General features: G+C 42.2%; 1 protein-coding gene across 1 annotated transcript; it reads left to right on the top strand.

Moving 5' to 3' along the window:
* The first annotated feature begins 176 nt into the window (after positions 1-176).
* On the top strand, positions 177-18,822 carry LOC146493571 (SNF-related serine/threonine-protein kinase-like). Its single transcript, XM_085148304.1, has 8 exons — positions 177-413; positions 4,438-4,803; positions 5,145-5,363; positions 6,379-6,625; positions 11,604-11,745; positions 12,910-13,122; positions 13,435-13,569; positions 14,839-18,822. The coding sequence occupies exons 2-8, from the start codon at positions 4,681-4,683 to the stop codon at positions 16,157-16,159; spliced, it is 2,400 nt and encodes a 799-aa protein (XP_085004430.1). The 5' UTR covers positions 177-413; positions 4,438-4,680; the 3' UTR covers positions 16,160-18,822.
* The last annotated feature ends 8,943 nt before the right edge of the window (positions 18,823-27,765 follow it).

The following is a 27,765-nucleotide window of genomic DNA, read 5'->3' as shown; positions in this document are numbered from 1 at the left end:
TATTAAATGTATTTTAAATACATGTATCCGAGTCATTATTATTTTCCCGCAGTTTTTGAATATGCTTTTTAAATTCTGTATTATTTGTTTATCTATTTTCGGACATTTCCCACACTAGTTCCTTTACGCTTTTATTTTGAAAGCCACACGCCCTCGGTCGGCCTGCCCTCTATGTTTACTTCACGCAGCTGAAAGCTCGGGGAGGGAGAGGGAGAGAGAGATCCTGAGTTGACAGTGTGACACATTAACACGGGGACTCGCTGGAATGATCCGTGGCCGGTGTGCTGTCCTCGGTACCGGGATTTTCACTGGACTGCGGTCTCGTTAAAACCTTGCGGCTCACCGTCCGGAGCCCCGCGCGCTCCCGCAGGTGTAAATGTGCCAGAATGGACGCTGCTTCAGATTCCTCTGTGGTGAGTAGGACTGCTGTAGTTGCGTGCATGCATGCTGGTGGTGTTTTGAGGAGGGGGGGTCTTGTGTAGTAAAGGTGTGTTAAGTCAGCTGGGCCTCCTTTGGGTTTGAGCTGGGGGGCACTTTTCCCCTCACTGCGCATCTTTCGGGTATCATTTTAGCATGCTGCCCGTGTCCGCTCGCCTCTCATATGTGCGCCGTTTGCGCAGGCTGCTCTTCTCCGCACTGTCATGTTGTTGTGGATGCAGCCAGCAGGCATGTTGACAGTTGGCTGGCCCCATATGGGCAGTAGCACCTATGCGGGTGTAGGAAAAAAATAGAAATGTGAGAGATAAAAGGCAGGGTGGTCATTTAACAGCTTTAACACAGAAAACCGCTGAGATTGATGAATCCGGTGTGAGGGGCGCATGAAGTGTTTCCCGTGGTATAGGGAAGCTAGTTTACAGGGATGGAACTTTATTATACACCTTCAATAACATACAGAGACATGGAAGTGCGGGTTACAGAGCTGAAGGAGGCTCATGGTGTTGTAGTGTATCTTATATGCATGAGGGATTGCTGGCAATCTAATGTTCCTGTTATTTCTGTATTAGTTTGTTATAAAACCACTGTCATTTACTGACACAGCAGGAACATAAAAACGAAAATTAATGCAGATAAAGTAGAGCATCAGGGTCAGGGATTTATCAGAGCTGCGTTGGAGGTTAAATTGTGTGTCTTTGACCCTGAAGCAGGAACTCTTTACTATCAAAGAGTTTGCATGTGAACAATGGTGCTTATATTTAGCCTATTGGTCTATACTTTAATCAAATGTACCAGGAAACTGATTTTACTATTAACCATAGATTTGATGACCCCACACCCTCTTCCAGTTTATCTCGAGTCTCACAGGCTAGGAGTCTGGAGCAGCAATTATAACAGGTCCTTGGCCTCATAATCTGCGTATGTGTGCACGCAAGTACACATGCGCGCGCAAACCTTGTAAATCAATACTCCACCATCACCTTGGACTGGTTACACAACCAATCTCTTTGCATGCATGACTGGTATACAGTTGTACAGTATGTTCACATGTCGCAGAGACTAGAGGGATGGCTGGCTTTGTTGTTAAAAAAACAAACAAAATTAAAAAAAGAGAGCAAACGTCACCAAAAGTGCATTTTTGTTCCTTGTTGTTGTTTCCAACACCAGCCGTTAGACTGGTCTCAGTCTGCTGAGATAAATATGACGTCTAGATTTAGATGGGCTAATGTCAACGCCCAGGTTTGCTTATCAGCACACAGCAACGCACATTGACCTCACCTAACTTGCCCTATCATCAGACGAGTGCATCAGTGTGTGCGCTCTTGAGAGGACTGTGTGTGTCTGTGTGTCTGTGTGTCTCCTTTCTTTTCTTCAGTGTCTTGAAACATTAACACCTAACACATTAACACTTCTTTGTCATTGTCAAAGAGGCAAAGAGTTCAGCTCTGTTGATATTACTTTGCGTCTGTGTGTGTGAGTGAAAGAAAAATCAGAAAGATGAAGATGTCAGCCTCCTATTATAAGAAACATGACTCACTCTTTTCTCACAGGTACATTTCTCCCAAAGAGCCCAAAGAGCGTTTTAGGCTTTCATAGTCTGATTTAAGCAACCGCAGACTGCTACTAGGTTAGAGCGGCTTTTATTTTGGTTTTCTTACTGTATTTAGTTGATAGGTGTGTCCCCTGACAACACCTGTTTGGATTTGTGTTGTCTTTTAAATTCAGGTGAGTTGGACACACCTAGGCGAGGATCAGTACACAGGAATGTTCTTGGCCTGCAAATTGTGTGTTTTGTGTCGTCGCCATGCTCCTGGTATGCAGGTTCTTGGAAGCGGAATGGCATGCCTCCCCTGCAGGCATTGTTTCGTAACCCAGGGCCGTGAAGCAACACACTGCATGACGAGAGAAGCTTGTGGCCATCGAGGCAGGGGCGTCTGACATAAGCGTGTCGGAATTTGAGATGAACTAGTTTAGTTTGTCATCTTGGGCAGGCAAAAGGTGACAGATAGAAAATCAAAATGTAGCCTGTACAGTATCATTCCTGAGCTAATGTGAATCAGGAGTGGCTTGCTAGAGTGACGGAAAATGATGTGGCAGATGCTTTAATCTTTAATGAAGTTTGTAAAATTGTAAAAGAAAAAAAATTTGGTGGTTAGTATAACAGATGGACACCGCTACCGTGAGGTAACCCATTAAAATTTAAAGTCTCTTCTTTGCTTGTTCTGTAATATAAAACTCAATTAACATATTGTTTGAAAAATAATGAAAGTCTCAAAATAAGCATTTTTGCTATAACCGTGTTGGGTTTTTTAATTTAGGGATTGGAAGATCTGACTGGGAAACCCAGCCCTCACTAGCTGAGACCTTAGCCAGAGAACATATGTGCAATCCTCCGTTGTGATCATGATTTCCAAAATGAACTTACTGTAGTCCAGTCTCTCATTGGGGTTGCTCAATAAAAACAATTTGGATTTGAATGAGACCCTAAACTAATCAGGAAAAGTGTTTCCACAAGTCAGGGCTCAGGGAGTTTCCCCCCATTGACTGCTGTAGGACCAGAAGTCTTTTTGCAACCACTGGGTTTCCCCCCTGGTGGTTATTAAATGCCACTTTAAGGCACTTCCTTGTTGGCTTTTTAGGCACAATTTCTTACAATATGTAAAAGGAAAAACAAAACAAAGAAATAACCTAATTATAAAAAAATAATACAAGTTTTTTGAGCCCTTAAAATAACAGTGCATATGTCCTAGCCTTTTATCCTGCACAGCTGTATCACTGAGACAGTAAATGCAACTCAGAGTAGGTGTAGTGTTTGTCTGTTGGCCAAAAACTACAGTGAATGTAACATACAAATGTGAGTCAAAACATGATCAAAAGTCAATCTCCAAATATCCTCTCTGAATATAAACTTGTCACTATATTTCCTAATGTATTGTGTTGGGTTCTCCATATTTTATTGCTATTTTCTGTTTTCATTTTTTTTTAAATTTCATAGCAAATAAAGACACTTTAAAAAAAAATTGATATTATAAATGTAGTTGATTTTACTGTTTAGTTATACCTTAAAATATGTCAGTCTGTTAGTTTTTTTTCTGACTCTGGCAGACAGCAATCCCATAGTCTATAATAGAATATAGAGTTTTGGATAGGATGGGCTGTTGAACACTCATGGTCTCTGCTTGCTGTTCCCTGATGTTACTCTTAGTTCAGAGTTATAATTTATCCAACACTAGTTTATGCAGCACGGTGGCACGGTGGTTAGCACTGTTGCAGCACAGCAAGAAGGTCCTGAGTTCAATTCCAACATCAGGCCGGGGTCTTTCTGTGTGGAGTTTGCATGTTCTCCCTGTGTTTGCGTGGGTTCCCTCCGGGTACTCCGGCTTCCTCCCACCGTCCAAAGACATGCAGCTTGTGGGGATAGATTAATTGGATAATCCAAATTGCCACTAGGTGTGAATGTGCGAGTGAATGTGAGTGCGAATGGTTGTCTGTCCCTGTGTGTTGGCCCTGCGACAGACTGGCGACCTGTCCAGGGTGTACCCCGCCTCTCGCCCTATGACAGCTGGGATAGGCTCCAGCGCCCCCCCGCGACCCTGAAAAGGAGAAGCGGAAGCGAATGGATGGATGGATGGATAGTTTATGAACAAATACCTACAAAGCTAATGATATTGGTTTTAGTTATGCTTTGTTTTTTTTGCACAATGAGATGTTGACCATGACAAACCATGACTCTTCAAGTTTTCTCCAAGCACTGTTAAAGATAACCTCACATAACAACTGGACTTGGCTGGCTCACTCTCTGCAATTCGAGCTATTAATATTATTATGATACTGTGGCCTTGGTCCAGCTAATGCCAAAGTAATGAGCAGTAATGATGAGCAAATATTAGTTCACCAGACAGGTTCATGATCCATTGTTTAGCAGAGTAAGTGACTATTATCATGAGTGGTTGTGTTTTGGTTTCTTGTATCTCTTACTGTTTTCCCTGTTCTCACCCTCAGATCTTAGCGAAGTGGGACTGAACTGAGTGGAGCACTCAAAACCCAAAATATTTGCCACAACCAGTTGAGTATCTTTCTATCAAATCTACCTCACGGAGATCAACAGTTAGCCCAGAATTAGCTCAAACACCACCACCACCAACCTCACGTACGTTCAGCCTAATCAGGAGAAGATGAAGGACTGACAGCTGAAGACCGGCAGGTGAAAGAAGGCAGCTCCGACCTCCCCATCCGCCAACAGCCATGGCGGGGCTGAAGCGCCATCATGATGGGAAGATTGCAGGGCTGTACGACCTGGACAAGACGTTGGGTCGTGGACATTTTGCTGTGGTCAAACTGGCCCGCCATGTATTCACTGGAGAAAAGGTATGCTCGTCCAAGTCTGTATATGCAAGTTCAATGACTTGTTGGCAGTTACTAGATTTCTTCACTTTGGAAAAAAAAAGTTTAAAAATACTTTTAAAGACGTCACCCTTGTTCTTAGAAACAGGCATACCAAAGAAGGGTGACTGGGAGCACTGATGAGACTAAATATTTCTAATAGTGTGATTCTGTTCTTGGTGGACATCAGAACATCTGTACTAGCTCTACTAAGCACCTCTAAGTGAAGATAATACAGTCTCACTGTTTCTGTGCAAGTGCTTCAACAGCTGCTGACGTTACCAGCACTGCTATTGTTCTAATCAGTTCTAACTTCTGTCTTTCAGGTTGCGGTGAAGGTGATCGATAAGACGAAGCTGGACCCGGTCGCACGGGGTCACCTTTTTCAGGAGGTGCGATGCATGAAGATGGTGCAACACCCCAACGTGGTACGCCTCTACGAGGTCATCGATACGGCCACAAAGCTCTACCTCATCTTGGAGCTGGGCGACGGAGGAGACATGTATGACTGCATCATGAAACATGAAGGAGGCCTCAGCGAGGAGGTTAGTGGGGCTAATGCAGAGGTGTCCTTCATGCAGTCTACCAAACCTTGAGTTACTTCTTTGTTTCTGTACTTGATCTTGGGTACTTGAAGAAAGAACCTTAACACATTAATTTAGTTTATCTGGAGATGGGAAGGGAAGCGTTTTTTAAAAGAACAGAATTTGGTTGCATTGGTTTGGTTTATTTCTAGCTAGTATGAAATTGTGAGGAAATATAGTGAAGAATAGTTCAATGGTAGCCAGAAGCATTATATATGCAGATACTTGGAAGTTAATAAATTCTAGACATAAGTAAGCAACAGTGATGCTGAAAGCAATAACACTGTAACTAAAGGAGGGCAAAAGGAGTCTTTATTCCATATTTAGCGGCGAGTTGAACAAAATTCCTTTGCGGATGCAAATTTTGTTTATCACAACATTGCATACAGGCAACATATGTTCAATGTGACATGTGAAAGAAAGATGATAATCACATTTGTAATAAATCATATCATATAACAACATATAGTTGTTAATAATCACTGTATGTTTGACACTGGTTGTTCAAAGTTCCCTTCATATTTTCTTACCTGTTTAAGAAGAGATGGGGTCGTGCCTGAAGGAAATAAAAATTCTTCATACAAGCACCTCTAAAACTCACTAACTGCATAATAGTTATATTGTCTGTTTTATCAGAAAACAAAAGTGGAAAAACAAAGTGTTTGCCATGTTTCTGCGATCGTTGATTAGCTATTCCAGTCTTCTTGCTAAGCTAGCTAGCTACATGTACTTTCTGGCCACTTCAGAAAAACAGGAACAAGTTGCAAACACCACACTAACATTAGCATTCTGTTGGAGTTAAATATTCAAGTTCGAGTCAAATTTTCCCGCTCTAATTCTGCAGATCCTGAATCTTTATCTATTCCAAACTCTTCTCAAGCTAACTCTTGCTAACTTCTTTTTAGTTTGCTGTTTGTTTTCTGGGTTTTGGAGCATTTTTATTGTATTTTCTTTACATTTGTCTCTCTTCTTTAAGGTGGCCAAGTGTTACTTTGCCCAAATCGTCCATGCCATCTCCTACTGCCACCGGCTACATGTGGTGCACAGGGACCTGAAGCCTGAAAACGTGGTGTTCTTCGAGAAGCAGGGTGTCGTCAAGCTCACCGACTTCGGGTTCAGCAACCGGTTTCAACCTGGGAAAAAACTAAACACCTCCTGCGGCTCACTGGCCTACTCAGCGCCTGAAATACTGCTGGGGGATGAATACGACGCTCCTGCTGTGGGTAAGTCTGAAGAAGTGACAGAGAGTAGCTGCTGGGGTACATCTGTGGTGATTTATTTTAGTTCCTACAGCTTTAGCTTTACTAAAACAGGACACCGTCTGAGTTGTTAGTGCAGTGTTGTATCAAGCAGCAGCTCACATTCACATTCAATCACTGTCTCAGCTGTGATAGCTCTGACCAAGCTATATGACCTGCAATGGTTTGCAAGGAACCTGTAGACCTGCTTGGCACACTGCCAGTATTATCAGACAGCTGATAGAAGGAGAGGAGCTGTTCAAAGTTCAGAGCATGATAGCATACCTTGAAGCCTGGAAATGAGATGATCCACAGCCCTGCAGTCCTGCACCTGCAGTTTATTTCTGTCTGCAGTTTGCTTTCATTTGCCTCTCTGTGAATAACAAAATCTGATATCAGATCGGGCTGAAATTGGTTTCTCAGCACTCTCTTCTTCTGTAATTGGAGCGCGCACTCACCATCAGTGTCACCACCACCACCCCCACATCGTCTCTCCCATCAATGGTGCTCCCAGTTCTTGCTGCTGAGGCGCAGTTAAGATATTGAATTATATTGTAACGGAAAACAAATCAAACATAATTGTGCAGAGTGAGGGAAAAGAGGGCAAGAGAAAGAAAGGGAAGTAAGAGGGAAACTGACAGAGCGAGAAAAAGGCATCAGGAGTCCCTCTGTCTACCCAGAGGCCTCTCTGTCAGGAGCAGGAGAAAAGCATTTTCTGTTTTTCTGACTGAGTGGATTTGCAGTGGCTATTTTCTTCTCTCTGCCTTCACTGCCTCTCACTCTCTTTTGTGCCAAGCGGCGTCCATATTTTGAAAGCAATAATAGTCTTATTTGACTGTGCGTGTGTGTTTTCGTATGGATGATGTGTGAGTTGCTGAATGTGTGGGGCCTGTCTGAGCACTTGTTAGTGGACATTTTGCGGCGTGTGTGCGTTTGTTCTCTGGACCGTGCATACTGCCTGTGCACTATTGCTCATTCAGCTGAGATGATGATGTTTTGATTGCAGGGATTATCCACCCAGCCGGGATGTAATATTGTGTGATTGTATCAGCAGTGCTGTCTGATGGGCGAGCAGGCTAAATGGAGGCCAGCAGTCCTGACGTTCAGGTCTTTGAGGAAACCTGGGCTGGGATTACACTGCTGCCAGGCTACCTGCTGACAGTCTGTAGGGCAACTGAGCTTTTCCGGTGACTTGCCACGTGGCGGTCGCCCCAGTTTGTTGCAGAGATAAGAAGCTGTCCTCGCCTGGCTTTCTCACTTTGGGCCTGCTTGGCATTGGTTTTTGTTTTTTTTCAGGAAGTGCTGAAAATATTTTGAGATTAAACGTGAGTCAGTCCTGCAGATTGTGCAGAAGGAGCCAATTTGCAGGAGGCAAACACTCCAAGCTTCAAGCAAACCACACAAAAACTATAATTATTTATAAATAGTGTCACATTGCTTCAAATTTAACTTCTTCATGTCTTAGCTCTCACAGTTTTTCATTAGAGGTTAGTATGCTGTTTATTGTTGCTTGTCACTTAATGAAATATCAGAACAGTGAAAATGCCCATCAAACCTTACTGCTGTATAAATGTAACTAACAATCACGCTGTATTTAAAATACTTGTTTTTGTCACTCAGTGTAGCGATTTCAGCCTTAAGTTGAAAAATGAATGGGTCATGGCAGACTAGAAGTGAAATTAAAAGGAAAATTGAGACCCAGATATGTGTGTGAAACTGTATTCTTCTATGAAAAACTTAAAATTAAAGGATTTTGTTGGACAAATGAGTCCTCTCTGTAAATATTCTTCGGTGTGTGGGCTCCCTCCTTTTTGTCTTCAGTAAATGGAAAGTTAAATATAGATTTCCTCTTCCTCTTCATGAAGCACAACCTGCACCTAAAAAAGAAATAACTTACACAATAGTGATTATTCTGGGTACATGCATACTTCAAAGCATATCTATGCATAATGACCATACATAAATGGAAATGTTTATTGATTGATTGATTTAGAAAAAGATGTTGTATAAAGATGAGTAGGACAGGATGCTTGAGTTGGCCCACTCAGTGTTCAGGGTTAACCCTGGGACAGGGACTGGTTATCCTGTTGGTTATCATTGTTAAAACGGTGTTCAGGGCAGCAAAAAGGATGTTTACACTGCCAGCTGTCACCAATAAAGAGTCGGCGTTGTTAGCGAGAGAGATGCTGATGTGCGCTGACGCGAACAGTGTTATCCAGAGATGTGTGAGCCATCTGGTTTATAAATAAAGTTATCGAGGAAGGAAGTTTGGCCAACCGCTGACGCAAGTAATGAGGGAGCAGGGTCGCGGTTGCTAGGATACGTTGGTTGGGGGTAAGGTGGCAGTGGGGACTGCAGCAGCATTTGCTCCCTCCATCAGCAGTATGAAGCACTCTTTCACTGCCTCAAAGCAATAAATCCTCACCACCCACAGTAAACTGCCACATTTACTCCACCAGATTGAACTCTCCTGCGTATCCTGGCAAACTGGAGTGATATGAAGACGTATCACCAGGGGTCCCGAGCACTGTAAACCCACTTCCAATCTGTTTACCTTCTTTTTTTGGGTCTTCTCAAACTTCCAAGTTAGAAGAGCGCAGGTTTTGTTCAGATAGTAATTGTAGCATGCTGTACCATGTGCTGTTCTTTTGAGAAAACCATGGACTGTATATAAAAGATGGACAATAATGGACAGAATCATTATTATCTTTTTACGGTTTGCTTTTTTGTCTTTTTTTTTAGCTAGAAATTGGCATATTTGGGCGCGAGGATTGAGTGCTAGCAAGCTTGTTTAGGACCTAGCTACCTGCTATATAGTCACACAGGAACTCACAAAATGACTGTGCACTGAAAAAGCTGGTTTTATTACATTTATAATCACCACTCTTGTCTAAGTTCTCAGTCATGCAGGTCATGATAGTCTAAGGAACTTGGAAAGAAAACGACTGGACTTCTTTAAGTTTTATCCAAGAAGCTTCTTCAGTTCTAAAACCTTTACCACAGATCAGCTAGATCAGCTAATGCAAGATGTGAGTGGGGGTTGAGGCACCTGAGAAGGAATTTTAAGACTCCATATTAGGTGGGAGACAGTTGGTGTTGTAAGCCATGCCCACTGATAAATGATGGTTGTTCACAGTGGTCATAAATAGCCTCCTTTACTCCTCTTTCCAACCATTTGTCTTCTCGGTCAAAAATGGAAACATTGCATAGCATCTTTGACCTCTGCTAGGGTTTAAATACCTGGGACTCTCCACCTTTTGGTTTTAGAACCGAAGAGGTCTCTTGGCTGAGCAGTGAAACGTCTTCAAAACTTAAAGAAGCCTAGCTGCTTTCTTTCCAAGTTCCTTAGGTCACCACTCTTCTAAACGCTGATGTAATGCCTAAACACTAATAGTGAAAATTAGCACCTAGCTAGCTAACAAACACAATGAACTAGCTAATGAACAAAGAGTATCTCATATCTGACAAGGGCCCAAATTTATCTCAGGAAAGTCTAAAAAGTAATCTAAAAGGAGCGAACAGCTTGCAGCTTGTTCTACAGTTGCTAGTGGCATAAAATAATTTATTTCAGTTTGAAAACCAGATGCTAACTAGCATCTTTTTAGCTTTCATAATGTGACTTATTTCAAAGTAAAATGGAACATGTTTGTGGGGTTTAATGTAGATGTGGGCAGATCGATCCAAATACCATCAAAACCAGTGGTTGTACTGATATCATATTGATATTAGTACTAAAGGACTGATACTTTATTTCTATCCTCCAAGTTCAGTATATGGTTTACCTAATAAATGTGTTTTTTCTGGAAATGAGAAGATGCCTTTTTGTGTTGACTGTCACATCTATTTTACTTACAACCTATTGATTAAACAACACATGTCGACCCGAAGTGCTTTAAAGACAGCACATTTACATTTCAGGTCCAAAAAAACACAGTTTCAAAATGCATGAAAAGCAGAAATGTGTGTTTTGTTGTTTAAACTAATTATTGTAAAAAGTAAAAACCTCAGTAAAATTGCAAATTGATGATGATGCATCTAATCATGACACAATGGTCTCACCTACATAAGCTGACTTTATAAGTTAAAAATATCAGTATCAGTTTTGGTGTTGGCAATACTGGCCCTGTATTTAGTGGGTATCGGATTAATGTCAAAATTTGAAGTATCGCACACCACTAGTTTAATGGTCAAATGCATTTTATAGATGTTTGATTAAATCATTTTATGGTTAAGAAATGATACAGGTACTAAATTAAACCTGGATTTTGTGTTTTTTACTTAAGTCAATCTTAAGAGCAGACAAAGCTTACTATGAAATTTGCTGAAAATGGGTCAAAACCGTGACTAAGACCGAGTGTGCTTGCTTTTATGTCACAGCCTCTGCTCGCAGTCTGTATATGACAGCAGAATGTGTGTCAGTGGACCATCCTGCTGACCTGAGCAGCAGTGGAAGCCCTGAGCAATAAAGTTGCTCTTTTGAATCAGACCACGAGAAGCGTTCCATAAAATTAGCATTTGTATGAAGCTTTGAGGGATGAACATGTTAACCCACTTTCCCCGGACGGCGCGTTTGTGTGGAAGCGCGTGCACCAGTGTAAGTGTGAGCATGACGCTGGCGGCAGGCAGCAGCACTGAGCTTCATCCTCGGTTAGACAGATGTGTCCTAAGCTGGCACACATTCATGGAAATGGCTCTGATCGAATATGATTCATGCTTCATTTGAACTTGGGGAAAAGACAGCTCTTGTTTTTTTTTGGTTTTTTTTGTTTTTTTTGTTTTTTTGGGGGGGGGAGGGGGGGTCTTTTTTTTTATCTAGGTCACTAAGCAGGCAGAACATACGGGCTTCACGTATTTGATCAGTCATCTTTATTTTCTGGCCTTCTTACAAAAAACACAGTTTTTTTCTGACCATAAAGACTTGTTCAGTATAAACAGACCACATTCTCTCTCTGTGTCTCTGCAGATATCTGGAGTCTGGGCGTGATCCTCTTCATGCTGGTCTGTGGTCAGCCCCCCTTTCAGGAGGCTAATGACAGCGAAACGCTCACTATGATCATGGACTGCAAATACACGGTGCCGTCGCACATCTCCCATGCATGCAGAGAGTAAGTAACAAGCGCACGCACATAGCCGCAAAGATGGACAGAGTACTCTGCAGGTGCTGCATATTTCATGTTTGTAGATGTGTGAAGAAAAGAGAGCAAAGAGAGAGGTGCGGTCTCCCTTCGTTGTCCTGCTTTCACTCAGTGCTGCAGTCAGCTGCTCCACCAGAGATGCAGTGCTGCGTTAAGTGTATCTAATGCACCCTTTAAAATTGGACTTCTATTTTTAACATTGTGAGGGTTTAACGATGAGTCAAAGCAGAGCTGGGCGAAATAGTTGCAGAATACATTTTGAACGGCTGAAGCTTTGCAGACACATACTGTTAGTGAACATGGCTTCATTGGGTCAGGTTGACTTTCACAAAGCACCCCAAATATTGGCACGTAGCCCAGTTTGTGTGATGTTTGTTTGAACCCTCATCCAAATCTATTGCCAACGTGGGCCTGATAAAACAGCACTTCTACCTATTTGTTTTGGGGATTTAGCCAGTGGATTTAGTATATCTTGCTAAGCCAGAGTGCAAAAAATAAATAGCTTGTATGCAGACCCAAACAGGGTTCTTTCAGTGCCAGTGCTGCTATTGTTTGGAGGAGAAACACGTGCAGTCAGATATTATAAGCGCTAACTTCTAATCAGTCTAGATTAGGTGCATTGATAATTTGCAAGAGAAAAGGCATCGCTTCATAATCCTGGCTCGTTTGTTAGCTGTGCGTCTAGCAGCTGAATAGGCAACACCCTGTTCCACTCGTGTGTAGGTGTACAGCATGCAGTTTGTTGGAAGCTCTGCATGCTGTACACCTACTTGTATTACAGGCCTGGAGGCTTGAACTCGTGCCAGGAGGTTAGCTGTTAGGTTAGCTGATAAAGATTAATAGCCTACTGTTGCTATGAGCTATTTTACACATATAAAAACAATAAGTACTTAGAAAAAGAATAAAGAACCAGACAAATGAGATACCTTAGTTCTGTCCCATCTGTAAGTCTGTTCGGTAACATGGCCAGGTTTGGACAAAACCCTGCAACTGTAATAAATTAAAATTTTCTATTACCATCCATTCTTATTTCATTCGTAACACCAGTTTCTGCCTTTTAAACATTCCTACATCAACGACCAGATGTTTCTCTGGTGTGTCAGGAGTACTTACCTCCACTGTGATTCCCTCCAGTCTTATAGGCCACATGCTGCAGAGAGACCCCAAGAAGAGAGCGACCCTAGAGCAGATTGAGAGCCATCAGTGGCTTCAAGGTGTCGACCCTTCCCCAGCCACAAAGCTGTCTACTCCTCTGGTGTCCCATCGCAGCTTGTCGGAGGAGGAGCATGGCTCCATCATCCAACGCATGGTGCTCGGGGGCATCGCAGACAGAGACGCCATAACTGAGTATGTGTCCCTCTCTCGTACAATCACACATAAGTAAAAATCAATGCAAAGCTGTTCTATCTTGTGTAATCTCCAAAAATTCGTCATGGTTCACTCGTCCCACTGAAGTGTAATTGAGTGTCTTCAGCAGTTTAATTGGCATTAACAAGCAGCTGGCAGTCAATCCTGAGCTGTCAAATTAAATCTCCTCTCCCGTCACTTCCCTTTTTCCACTCACGGGTGGGGTGAGGCGTTGATCTGCGTTCCATATATGCGTGTGCATACTTTTGTGCATTTTGGACCTCAATTTGATTTTTGTCTCCTCCGTCACAGGGCTCTGGAGTCTAACCAGTACAATCACATCACAGCTACCTACTTCCTGCTGGCCGAGAGGATGCTGAGGGAGAGACAAGAGAAGGAGCAACACAGCCAGACACGATCACCCAGCCCCAGCAAGGCCCAATTCAGGTACACACACACCCCAGTGCACATACACAAACATTTCCTGAGACAGACAGAATGCTGCCTCTGCAGTGCTGCGTACTGTCAGTTTACGCAAAACAAGTCTGACAGAGGATGGACAGACGGAGCCCTTTTTTTTCAGCAGGGATTGAAGGACACACTGAGAATAGAAGAGAGGCTGCAGATCAGCAACACTGTGAGGGATGTGCTACCAGAAATATCCTGCAACAGAACAAAAGCAGCGTCTTTTTATTTTCTCTTCTGAGAGACTGAATCTAACATTGAAGATTTAACTATGAAGTTACACTAAACCTCTAAAATAAAGAGAATTTTATATAATTCTATGAAAATATTAAGTAAATGAGATTAGAAGAAAAAAGTAATATAGATTAAAGAATAATCTCACTGCTTGTTTTGTGGATTCGACATATTTAGCTCTATTGTCTTGCATCACAATTTTAAGGCCAGTCAGAGTTGGAGAGGAGCATCATATTTCCCAAAGTGGCTTCAACCATCTCTCATAAATTCCTAGCAATATAGCACTGAACTTAAATTCAACCACTCCAACAGAATTAAATATTAACAGCATGGCCATTTACCACTCTTATTCTAATGTAGGATAAATGGAGAAAATAATGTGGCTGTTACTGTTAGAGAAGTAAATAATTCAGCATTTTGAGAAATTTTCTTTGAGTCTCAGAACAAATCAGTGAAGCATAGCTAGCGGCTAGTTAGCTTAGCTTGGTGTAAACTGTTAAAATAAGTAAAATAGTGAGTAACACGAGGTGGAAGAGAGTCATTAACAAACACCTGAAGATCAACATTTTATACATGCTATCACTGTTTTACATTTACATGGTTTTAATGCATGCAAAGGTTTTAATTAATGCACAGAGTCTGGAGCCAGTTAGCAGATAGCTTTGGTTTGAGATTATAAATATAGAAAATTGCTAACTTTTGATAAATTGGTAGCTTACAGTATATTTGTGTACTTCATATATCTTATATATGCTATAAAGGGGGTTTATTAGGAATCTTCAGTGTTTTATTTAGCTTTATATTTTTAGTTATGTTATACAGAACCAGGCTAGCTGCTATAAGTTTTTATGCTAACCTTTCTAGCTGATTACAGCTAGGTATTTACTCTATTTATTTATCAGTTTTTTTGTCTCTTGAAAAAAAAAAGTAAATGTCTTTTTTTTTTGCCACCATTGAAATAACTTAAGAATCGTATGTAATTTATTAATTCTCAACATTGTATTTGGCCCTTTGCAGGCAGTCTTGGCCCACCAGAGTGGATGTTCACCAGGATGTCAGCGATGGTTTAGGGGGTCCAGCTATCTCCCACCCTGGAGGGCCGCAGTCCCCTGCCCGTAGTGCTGAGAGCCTCCACAAAGGCCCCAGGCCTAAAACAGCTCTGCTAGATGTCAGCCAGCGGCAGGAAAATCACACTCTAGCATCCAGCCAGCAGCAGCAGCAGGCGCCACAACAAAACCAGGAGAGAGGGCTCAGACCTCTGGCAAAGCCCCACTCCAACCCACTTAGGTTGGGCTCTCTTTCTTCAGTGGGTCCTGGAAAACCTCGGAGTCCCAGCCTTTTCAGCGTGGAAGAGGATGAGGAAGAAGATGGGGCAGAAGACAAATGTTTGCCCCCCTGTACACTGCCTTCTCAAGTGGTGCTTCGTTGCAAAGCTTCCTCCTCATCGTCGTCTTTGTCCGGTAATCGGCTGACATCTCGTATGAGTGCTCCAATTCTCAACCAGATCCACGAGGAGGATAAGGAGGACGAGGAGGAAGAGGAAGAGAGCAGGGAGTTGCAGGGACTTGGCCCGCCCAAACCCAGCCTCAGCCTCAATCTGAACACTAGGATACCTTCACCTTCAACACTCATGTCCTCACCTAAAACTGTTGGTGCACTGGCACCAGTTGCCACGTTCACTCCTAGCTCAGAGACTAGTGATGATGATACAGAAAGTCACTATAAACCTGACACAGCAAGTCTAGATGAACATGGGGTTGAGGGAGGAGGCAGGAAAGAGGATGGAGAGAAAACAGGGGCAGGACAGGACAGTCCTTCCAACTGTGCCAGTCCTGGATCAGGGTCAGGCCAAAGTAAAGGCACAGCCAAGGCTGCCAGCGGTCTGGTGGAAAGCCTAAAGCTGATGAGCCTGTGCCTAAGCTCTCAGTTCCACAACTTAACGGGGGGAGGAGGGGGAGGTGGCGGAGGTGTTGCTGCTGGCAGTGCCGGCAGTGCTGCTGGAGATGCCCAGGACCGTCCCATGTGGAGAATGTGCATGGGCGGATCCACTGGTAGTTTAGATAAGGTCTCGCTCCTGGGTGGCCCCTCGCCCAGGGGCAACCTGTACCACCAGCCCCCACTGGGAGACGCACTGGCAGATCCGCTGCTGGAGGGACCCTGCTCGGGCCGATTGAGGCTGGGAGAGCTGGACCTGGCCCGGGAAAACCACAGGAACATGAAGAACCGTGTGCTGCAGATGCCTCTGAGTGACAAGACTCTGTCCGTCAACATTCACCGGAGCCCCAAGGAGGGTCTGCTCTGCACGCCAACCCCACACAGCTGCTGCCAGGTCATCTAGAGCACACCTCCACGCTCCTCCGCTCATATTCCTGCGACCATTATTATTCTGCTTTCATTTCAGTGATGTCACCACATGAATGCGCATTGTTTTTGCATTTCTATTTCTTCCCTTTTGTTTTGACACGCATTGGTGAATAACTGGGAGGTCCAAATGCCAAAAATTGCACATTTAGAGACAATAAGTCTCCACGGAAGACACTGGGTGCAATGCCAAGTATGTGAAGCACTTTCAGCAGATTCACAAAACACGGAAGGGGGGGAGGTCCTAACCGGCAGGTGTGTTTAAATGATGATACCGAAGGTGCTCACACTTTCACACTCTTAAATACCGTATGTGCACAACATTCACACCGTCAGCACTCTGGTAAGCCGATGAAAGGGAAAACTGTAGAATTTTTTTAAAGTATCATGTTACATATCATCTTTTTGTTGTGTTTTGATGCTGTTTTTTAATATAATTTTTAAATTATATTTTGGACATTTTATCTTTTTTTTATTTTAATGCTTTGACTGAAAGAGTTAAGTGTTTTCACTGAAACAAGGACCAATACAGGGTGAAAATGATGACGGTGGCACACAATATTTTATAGTCTTATCACTGTTTTATTTTTCTATCTCGAACATGCTCTATAGAAAAGGAAATGCACACTCGCTCGTCAAGTCTCTGCAGGTGAACGGCAGAGTTTGTACATATGTGAATATACCTAGCAGTACTCTGTACCTGTAGTATTAACGGTAATGTTGTATTGCGGTAGAAACCTGAATACTAGATCCTAACGCACCATTATTCGTCATTCCTACTGGATATCCAAGGTTTTGGTTGAACCCAGAGCTCTAAAGCTGTTTAAAGAGATCAGAAATCTCCACCGACACATAATCAAATTATTAAATGTGCAATGGCAGCTTTTTAAAGTGAAGTGGCCCTGTTTCTATGTGCGGTGGAAGGAAGAAAAATTTAAAACTGGGGCAAACCCAAACCATGTTCATCCCGTAGCTGTCCAGGATCACAGTAGCCACTGTTGTAGCGTATTCCAAGACAACAACAACAACAATTGAGGGGTTTAAATGGAAAACAACAACACCGCCCCTTAAAGTGTCAGCCTGTGTAACTGGATGTGTGACCCACCCCTAGCGGAATATATAACTTGACAGTGCATGTGTTTTTGCTGTAGCAACCTTACTCTTAACCCACTGAGGTCAAGCCACCTATTGTATCTACCTAAGTAACAGATTCAAATGGTCACTTTACTGTAACCTCACAGCAATACCAGCGACTGCAAAATGTACAACAATAATATATGTGCCATAAGATCTGTCTTGAGCATATTGTACTGTATGTATATGATAGAGATCTATTAAAATAAAATGATGTGAATGGAGTCTCATGTCTGTTTCTCGAATGTTGTAAATGTTTTCTCTTTTGCCATCAGTGTATCAGAAGTTTAAAGCACAGGTTCTATATATAATAGCCATGGTGATGTCACCTGTTGGTTAATGAGGTCTAATAGATATTGTCTTTATTGCCTAATGGCAGTTACTATAAACCGGATTCAGCAAGTATGGTTGAATGTAGTTTCTGAAGTAAAGTTTTTAAAACAAGTTGTCTATGCACAGCCAAACAAGCCATGATTTTCAGTCTTTTTCTAATTTTATTGTCATCGACTTTAACATTTAACACGCTAACTGAAGCCTGCAGACTCTGAGCATTGCACTGTGTGATCATGGGGTGAATTTGCTGGGACATCCACTCGTGGGAAGACTGTGACTGGAATGCTCCAGACATGCAAACTGCTAAAACCTCTTTTATGATTATGCTCACACTTGCTGATGATCTGTTAGTAAAGTAAATTTGATTAGCAGCACCTGGCTAGTAAGGACGGACCTAGTTTTTCAGCAGACTGCATAAAGTCCTGTGAAACATTGTTTATTTTCACATAATGTATGTGAGGATCCACTTGGGTCCGTGTGGCAGACATTTTCTCCTCACAGTGAACACAGGGCTCTCTGTGGAGATTTCTTGTGCCCTCGAAATGACTGCAGACTCTTTCAGGCTGACTATCCGGCTTTAATTTTAAATATTAAAAGAATACTACTCACCCATTGTATATCTAGCCTCCTGCATTTTCTCAAGCATAATCCCTATCAAATGTACTCTCAGTGGGCCAGTAAAAATAAACACTTGTGTGAAGCAGGACTTGAAACAAAGATTTGACAAAGTCTTGAGCAAAGTGTGTATACATGCAATAACTCATGCGAACAATAGGGAAATTTTCCACTTGGCCTCTGTACAAGCATCAGCCTCCAATGCTGAACAATGAAGCCAACAAGGTTGTAGCAAAACTGCAGTTCTTCTAATGACCACTTGAGTCTCACTTCAAAAGGGAGACAACCTGTGTTAAAAATGACCAAATAAAGCTTGAAAGCTTGTGTTTACTGCCTGGTATAAAGGCTTGGCTACTGATGAGCCATAAAGTTACATGGATTAAATATGAAATTTTATTTATTTGTTTTATTTCAGTCACTCACTTGGATCTCTCTGCCATGGGGCATTTTAAACGAAATTATCTGACAAATTACATGGCTAGCTTTGTGGTATAGGTGGTATAGCCTGTCCAGGAAGTCTGGGTTTCAGTCAGTCAAATTCTTGCATATTTTTTATAAATATTTTGTTTTTTAGGAAAGCTCACTAGTCCTAGTTGATAACTTATCTCGGCCACCCTTCTGGGTCCCAGAAATAAACATGCCCCCAGCCAGAATGATAAGACCGATGCTTCAAAAATGCAGACTGAAAAAGCCAATGACTGATCTCCATCTTTTAGATACAGTTCATGCTTCTTTTTTTAATATAAGAATTGGCGACCCCTGCTGGTCATCAGAAGAATGAATATTTTAGACACTCCTTGATGCATTCTCAATCATCCAGGAAAGTAAATCTCCAAAAGTTGATTCTGTTCATCTGGACGTAGCGTTTTGTGGGAGAAATGTTTCGTCACTCATCCAAGTGACTTCTTCAGTCTCAGCTGACTGCAGGTTTCCCCAATCTTATAAACAGTACATTTGCATAATGACTGAAACCAGCCCACTGAAGGAACAATGGGCTGGGAGCAGTGGCGGTCCTAGCCTGTTTGCCGCCCTGGGCGAACACTCCCTATGTGAAGTAGGTGGAATGAAGACACAGTTCCAAAAGCAAACACACTTGGTCGATGCTGAGAGTGGTCCTGTTGCTGAGGTTGGTGTCGTCCTGTAATCTCTTACGCACTACCTCCAACGCTTCCGTGACTGGGATGCAAGTGAAGAGAGATGTAACATCGTACGAGACCATGGTTACATCTGCCTCCATAATGACATCTCTCACCTTCTCAACAAAATCCAGGGTGTTCTGGACGTGGTGTTCAGAGCTGCCCACCAGCAGGTTGAGGATCGAAGCCAGAAACCTGGAGATGTTATAGGTGACAGAGTTGATCAACTCTGTCACCTATAACATTGTCTTCATTCCACCTACTTCACATACAAGGGTCAGTTCTACAGGCAGAAACATGGGTGTGCCATGGACTCCCCAGTTTCACCCATCGTGGCCAATTTGTATATGGAAGAAGTAGAAAAGAGGGCTTTGCTATCCTACCCTGGAACACCACCAAGCCACTGGTTCAGATATGTGGATGACACCTGGGTGAAAATCAAATCTGAGGACGTTCCACATTTCACGGATCACATTATCTCGGTGGACCGACACATCAAATTCACCAGGGAGGATATGAAAAATGGCAAGTTAGCCTTCTTAGACTGTGAGATTTCCATCAGTAATGGGGGACATCTAAAAGCTTAGATCAGTATCTAAGGTTTGACTCTCATCATCCACTGGAGCACAAACTGGGTGTCATCAGGACGCTACAACACAGAGTGAACACCATCCCCACTGACACAGCAGCCAGGGAGACAGAAGAACAGCACATCAAGAAAGCCCTGAGTAAATGTGGTTATCCCAGCTGGACTTTTGTCAAAGCGGGAAAGGCACCTAAAGAAAGCTCCAGCTGATCCAGGAGAGAAGAACAACCGCTGCCCAAGCGAAAACCTGTGGTGATCCCGTATATGTCAGGAGTATCGGAGCAGTTGATACGCATTTTTTCTAAACACCGTGTCTCTCTGGCTTTTAAACCCCAAAACATGCTGCGCCAAAAATTGGTCCACCCCAAGGATCGGGTCCCCCGACACAAACAGAGTAACATAGTGTACGCTGTTAAGTGCCAGGAGGATTGCCAGGATTTATACATCGGGGAAACCAAACAACCTCTGGCGAAGCGGATGGCACAACACAGAAGAGCTACCTCGTCAGGCCAGGACTCAGCAGTCTATTTACACCTACAGGCCAGTGGACACTCTTTCAAGGATGAGGATGTACACATCATGGACAGGGAGGAATGCTGGTTTGAGTGTGGAGTCAAGGAGGCCATTTACGTGAAAAGGGAAAGACCATCTCTGAATCGAGGAGGGGGCCTAAGGGTACATCTTTCACCATCTTACAATACTGTGATGCCAGCCATTCCCCAACTCTCTGTGAATGGTACTCATGGCCATTGATCAGTGGGTTTTGGTCAGTGGTTGTTGATCAATGGTCATGAGAATTTGCATAATTACGATTAAGGAACTGACCTCACAGCCCATTGTTCCTTCAGTGGGCTGGTTTCAGTCATTATGCAAATGTACTGTTTATAAGATTGGGGAAGCCTGCAGTCAGCTGAGACTGAAGAAGTCACTTGGATGAGTGACGAAACGTTTCTCCCACAAAACGCTACGTCCAGATGAACAGAATCAACTTTTGGAGATTTTAGACACTTCCATTTTGGCTTTGTGCTCATCTTTTACAATACAGTAGGTATTAAATAACTACTATGTAGTCATGTTGTTTGCTAATTAAGGTCAAAAGATGCGATAAAAATCAATGGTGAATGCACTGTTTGGCCAGCGCTGTGCAAACCATTCAGGAGAGTGGCACAACATCTGAGACTCTTGCTTCACGTAGTACTTATTTTTATGACTTTTGCCTCCAAAGCTGCCAAACCAAGTTGACTGTGGTTTAATTGTTCAGTTTTAGCACGTGTTCCACTTTTCACACATAATTTCTCCTAGGTAGGTGATATAGCCTAAAGTGCCACACCATAGGACGTGCACAATTGATGCGACATGTTTTGTGCTTGTTATCTGATGTTAGAAACAGAAAGAACAGGGAGTTCTGTCTCTGTGGAAGAGGCTTGATTCATCAGAGTGGGCCTGTGTGCGCTAAAAATTGTCCCATTGTGTTTATTTTCCTGAACGGCCACAACCCCTCCACAGACACAGCAGGGAGTTGTAATCTCTGCAACATCTGGGCTACTGTTCCACATCAGCCAGCTGTGAGGAAATCAGATCAGACCAGATGAGCTTTCGGGTCGATGCGTGAACCCGTGCGACCCACAGGCTCAGACACACACAGACACTCATACACTCACGCAGTGATGCCAAGCACAGCAACAGTGACACACGAACAAGCTGCCACAGCAGCCATGTAGGATAACGTACACGCAAATGAGCAGGTGAGAAAAATGTCATACGGGTGTTTTTTTTAAAGAGTGAATGGATTGGTGAGGAGAGTGTGCCAGAGTGAGGATGTCACGTGTGCACCGAGGCACGTGCTGGATTCAGATCCTATCATCTACCCACATCGTTCTCAGCAGTGAGAGACGTCACTGCCATCTGATTTCTCTCAATATCTTTCTGTATATTCAAACTCTATTAGTTCCTTCACTAGTTTGTTTTAATATACTGAAATCACTAAACATCTAGAATATGATAATCATGATGTAGAGGCCAAACTTGAATGAGTTTTTCAAGAGTATATCGGGGATACGCCCGGCTGACTTGCTAAGAGGAACTATCTACACTAACAGCAGCAGCTAGATTATCTGGTGATAACCTTTACTGTGACTCTTTGTAATGAGAGTATTCCCCATCCTTGAAGCTGAAATGCTAAACATTTAGAATGGAAAAAAGAAAAAAGGGACTGCTCCTAATGATGAACAGCATTGCCAGAATACACCCCCCCCCCTTTTTTTTTTTTGTAGCACATTTCTTTCACAGCTCACAGTGTCATTTCTTGGCTGCAGCAAGCACTCTAAGCGCCAACTGTACTTTACCTGCCCAGCACTAAACAGCAGTCAAGCTCAGTTAGCCACCAGCTTGTGAACAGTGTTAACTTAGCGGAGCATGCAGCTACTAAAGAGACAGATATTTCTCAACAATACAGAGCTAAAAGGGAGTAATTATTGAATTTATAACCATCAGATGTGGGTCTATAACTGCTGGGGTGTTATAACTGCCTCCACATCTGGGGTGCAATACATCGAGGCGCTTCCAGCTTATTGTTTCATTAGTATTAAAAATACATCATTGCACTTCTAACATGAACTGTAGTTTGAGTGGTGTAATACATCACACAAGCTGACACAGCCAACAGCTCATTCGCACCTTCACATGTTTGTTTCCACACTCTCTTGTTAGCTTTCTGCACACGTGAACACTCAAGAAGTGTCTGAAATGCACACTTTCGGGTTTAATTAAGGAGGTTTTACAAATATTTTTGCATTAACAATTTAGGAATTTACAGTTACTGTACACAGTCTCCATTTTCAGAGGCTCAAAATAATTGGACAATTCACCAAAGAGCAGTTTCACAGCCAGCTGAGGCTTGTTCCTTTTTTATTTCATGACACCGGAACCAGACATAATACCTGAAGTTGATTTTTTTATTTTATAGTTTTTTACCATCATTTCACTTATGAAGCTGAAAGACATTTGAGTGCAAATAAGACTGAAAAACCAAAATAAACCCATCAGAAAAAGAGTAAAAACCTTAGTAGAGGCCAAATCAGCAAACTGGCACAATCTCAAAAAGAATGGCCACAAAGCAACATCAAAAGGCCAGAATGACTTAACAAAAGGGCGTGATGACAGAATTATTTCCATGGAGAAGAAAAGCAACTTCACAACATCAAGCCAATTCAAGAACACTTTCTAGGACATAGGAGTATGTTAGGAGTAAGGTCATTCACAGCAAGGTACAAACCACTGGTTACACTCGAGAGCAAGAAGCCTGCACTGCAAAAACAACTAAAGAGATTCTCATGGCAAAGAATTGGGATGTTCTTCGATGGCCAAGTCAATCTCAATCCAACAGCGCATCCTTTTCAGTTATTAAATACAAACCCGAAAGCAGAGAGACCCCAAAACAAGCAGCAAATAAAGAGGGGTCGAATAAAGGCCTGGAAGAGCATCTCAAAGAGTAAAACCCAGACATTTGGTGACATCTGTTAGATCTACATTTCAGGGAGTCATTGCCAGCAAAGGGTTTTCATCTAAATATTATTTTAAAAATCCTTACGTATGTTAGCTTATCAAATTATTTTGTGTCTCTGGAGGACTGTGTATGAAAATGGCTAAACAGTATGTCCATCATAACGTAAATGTTTTGTTAAACACATTGAATTTAAGCTGAAAGTCTGCCCTTTGTTGAATGTGATTTTGAACAAAACAATTATGGAGCTAAGTGTGTAAACTCTTGATTCAAAGCAACAACACAACACAACAGTCAATTGATTGCTAAACGAGTTGTTCGGTGTGGGTATGGCCGTGTGTTTTTACGATGTCTCTGTGCGGCTTAAGCTGCAGACTGAAAGCTGTATCTGTCAGCGCAACATTTAATCTGACTGTCAGAGGAGCTGAATGGTGAGGCTGAACTCCTGCCACCGAGCTGTCAGCGGAGCAGCTGATAAAACTGCTGCAAGAAACAAAGTCCCTCAGTACACACACATGCACAGACGCACAACGCAGCACACAATTTCTGTGAGCCAGACGGACACCTCTTAGGCTAAGTGCAGCCTGCTGAGACACTGCACTCCTCTGTTATTTTAAAACTTAATTTCTTTGTGACTATTCCCAACCAGCAGCACACACACGCACGCACACACGCACACACACACACACACACACACACACACAGACACACATACATAGCAGTTAATCTCTGAAAACACACACGCTGTTTTGCCATCTTTTTTTATCTGACATTGAGAGTGATGTGTTTGTGTCTGTGTATATGCGTGTGTGTATACTTGCTCAGCTATCTTTGTGGGGACCAGTTTCAGTTTTCTACAGCACTGAGCAGTGAGATTTAGGTTAGAGTTAAGCCAAAGGTTTGGGCTAGAGAATGTCTTACATGACATAATTTTACAGTCTTATACAGTTAATGTTGTCACAAAACTAACCACGCAAACGTGTTTGTGTGTCTTCATTCGATAAGTGTATTCATAGTTTAGCAGTTTTGTTTGCTCATGTCAACCATGCAAATTCAAGGACTGCCAGGCAGGAGGGAGAGCGAGAGGGGAAAATTCAATCTGAATCAATTAAAGGCAAATTTCATTAGCCGTGACAGCATGGAAAAGGGGAAACGCGAGGAAATCGCTACTGAGAAAGAAAACCTATCACAGATATTACACAGAAGGGGCCACAGGCATTCTTGCAATTTAACAACAAATAAACCTGTGAAACTCAAATTTTATGAGCAAGAAACAGAGGCGCTAACAGGATCCAGGAAATTGATGTGGGGGAAGCTACACTGGAAGCAGAGATAAGGCTCTAAGTGTTGGAAGAGTAGTCCAAAGATGCTTAGAGTTGGGTTGACAATGCAGATGTTACTGTTTGCAAGGACATCAGTGGGGATGGCAGACCTCCACTAGAGCCACATCCTGTTGGTTATGAAAGCTGTTTTAATTGATCTTAACTATGACAAAGGCCTGTTGGATGTTACCCAAACCCACAGAGAATTCTCAACCGGAAGGCAGAAATTCTGGCAAGAAAGCCTTTTGTGTCTGAACATAATTAACAATAGTAGCCTGTGGTCTGTTTTCACACATGGTATAAAGAACCTGCAGGGGAATGATAAACACTCATTGTTCGGTTTTAAAGTAGGACTCCACTCATTTTACAAACCCAGGCCAATTTATTAGTCATGGTGAGAACTAAGCTGTGTATAAAACAGATATATAAAGTCTCATGTGCACCAGAGAGTGCAGCTCGTGCTAAGAATCAAGCTATTTTTAAAAAAATATATAAAACTTTATTTTTAGGTATGATGTTTGGAAGCAAATTCATAGACTGTGACGGCTGTAGCCACTCAGGGTTACCTGTTGGTTGTGGACTCATTTGAGGCCTCAAGTTCTGCATTTTGACCATTGCTGCTTTGCAAGTGGATGTGCCATTTAAAGGCTGTTCTGATTGAGAAACACCGGAGGACGCTGCATGCAACTGGTAATTCAAAAAGTAACCAACTCCAAGGCGTGCCCTAAATGATAAATGATAACCCTGCCATTTGTTGTAGTTGTTGACTTGCTTTTAGATCTTTATTGAAGACAGTGTCTGTGGACAGTGAAGAGACAAACGAGAGCAGTGTGACGGAAAGATGATGAAATGATCGCTAAAACTAAAAAAATATAGAAGAGTTCAAAACTGTTTCTTCATCAAAGCATTAATTTAAAGTAAAATTGCATTAAAGAGATTGAAACTTTTCTTGCATCAGTTGACAAGTGCACTATAAACCCTTACATACTATACTATTCATATAAAATCTATGCCAAAGTTTGAACTATAGGTTGATTTACAATGTTTAAATAGTCTGCCTGACTTTAATAAATGTATGATAAATCCTTAATTTATGCTTCAGAGAGCAGCTATAGTTTATTTTCAGGATTTAAAACACTAATTTCTGGTATAACCATGTATAACCACACAACTGTACAGCTGTTAAATTCCGTCCTCACTGCTATTTCATATAAAAAAAATCTTCACAACCAACATTTACAAACTCAGAGCACAAACCCTGCTTATTACAAACTCTTGCTTTCTGAGCAGTGGTAGGAAACCTAGCATGTGTGGGATTTTCACATGTGTTTTCCACCCTCATTATAATCTCACGACTTTCCCGACTCCTCTTTAAATATGTGTTTTAATCTCAGTTGGCTCAGCGTAAATAGATTACGTTTTTAAATATATTTGCATTCATATAGTGTTTTTTCTCAAATAGCTTTTTACAAGTCAACGTTTAAACAGTTCATCTGCCTCTCGACCGTGGCACCTTCTGACCTCCACAGAACTTCTTTTCCTCATGTTCACCATACATGATCGCTAGTGTGCTGCTTTACTCTTTCTGTGTTTTGAGATTTCTCCATGATCCTTCAAAGACCATCAAGTGCCTGTCTCCGTGGGAACCTGGGCACATGTGCCGGGAACACAGGCAGTTCACACGACAGTGTCAAAAGTTCCCCTGAACTGTGTCACTACTGTCCAATAGAGCATATCACAGACATGACACATGCAGTTTCACAGTTTCAAGTTTTACTAAAATCACAGTTTTTCTCGTTCTGACCTGTAATTGTGAATAAAAACCAGGACAAATGAATCACACACTGACATGGGTGAAATTTGACCTGGAACAGCTGGAACAACCATAAGATTTATGTTATTTTTACAGCAATCCAATGTCATAAATGGACACATTTGACCCAAACAGTATGTAAAGCAAGCCTATTCAAATGGCGGCCCGCGGGCCAAATGCGGCCCAGAAGCAACCTGCGAGTGGCCCTGCCTGTGGTCCTGGCAGAAACACAGAGAAAACGCAAAAAAATAATTAATTAATTAATTTTTAAAAAAATTAAAAAATTCCTACAGCGTAGTGTAGACTGTGAATGCAACACTCCTAGTAGCCTAGCAATATTTAACCCACAATGCACCGTGATGTAAACATATTAAACAATCATCGTAATATATGATGCGACAACAGCACGTCTTTCTCACTCCAAAAGCGCAAAATTGACAATGAAAACTGTCGGTTTAACCCTGCCTGGACTGACAAATACTTATTCATTTTACCGAGTTTAATAATATTACAACCGGAGTTGTACTACCATGATGAGGGTCCTGTACAGCCCAAGAGACAGCTGCAGCATCTTCCCTTCATGTTTGTTTCTTGGCGAAGAAGAAAAGGCCTTTCACAGATTCTGAAACGGTGAAATACTGCATGCTGGCCGTGGTGGATGCGGTGAAAAGTGATGAAAAAATTAAAGTAAGTGTGACATCTGCTATTAAAAACGTACCCCTGTAGGACAGTTCAAATATTAGTAGAGTTGAAGTTCTGGCGTCAGACGAGTTTGAAATGCTGTTAGATGACCTGAAGAAAACTGATGTAATGTCTATAGCAGGAGATCACAGCTCACGGCTTACTACCGTTAGAGGGACACACAGCTGGCGAAATAATGTTTGAGAAGATTTAAGCTCTTTTTGAGGAAAATGGTCTGGATATGAAGCGTGTCTGTATACTTGTGACGGATGGGCTCCATCCATGGCAGGAAAAGTGAGTGGTCAGCGAAATATTTATTTTAATTTGAAAGGGAATTATCAAAATGTTTTTTGTTATTATTATTATTATTTCAAATGTGCAAAAAATAGTTTAGTTATAGCTCCTTTTTTTTTAAGTGGACCTTTTGGTGTGCATTTGTGAGAGGTCACCAGATTTACAGG

The sequence above is a fragment of the Neolamprologus multifasciatus genome, chromosome 22 (genome assembly GCF_963576455.1).
Source record: "Neolamprologus multifasciatus chromosome 22, fNeoMul1.2, whole genome shotgun sequence".
NCBI lineage: Eukaryota > Metazoa > Chordata > Actinopteri > Cichliformes > Cichlidae > Neolamprologus > Neolamprologus multifasciatus.
The sequence above is the reverse complement of the archived record's forward strand: the minus strand, read 5'-3'. Positions and strand labels throughout refer to the sequence as shown.

Coding starts and splice junctions, on each gene's coding strand:
- LOC146493571 (XM_085148304.1), top strand. CDS start 4,681: ATGGCGGGGCTGAAGCGCCATCATGATGGGAAGATTGCAGGGCTGTAC. Junction 4,804..5,144: donor ATGTATTCACTGGAGAAAAG/GTATGCTCGTCC, acceptor TCTGTCTTTCAG/GTTGCGGTGAAGGTGATCGA. Junction 13,570..14,838: donor CCCAGCAAGGCCCAATTCAG/GTACACACACAC, acceptor GGCCCTTTGCAG/GCAGTCTTGGCCCACCAGAG.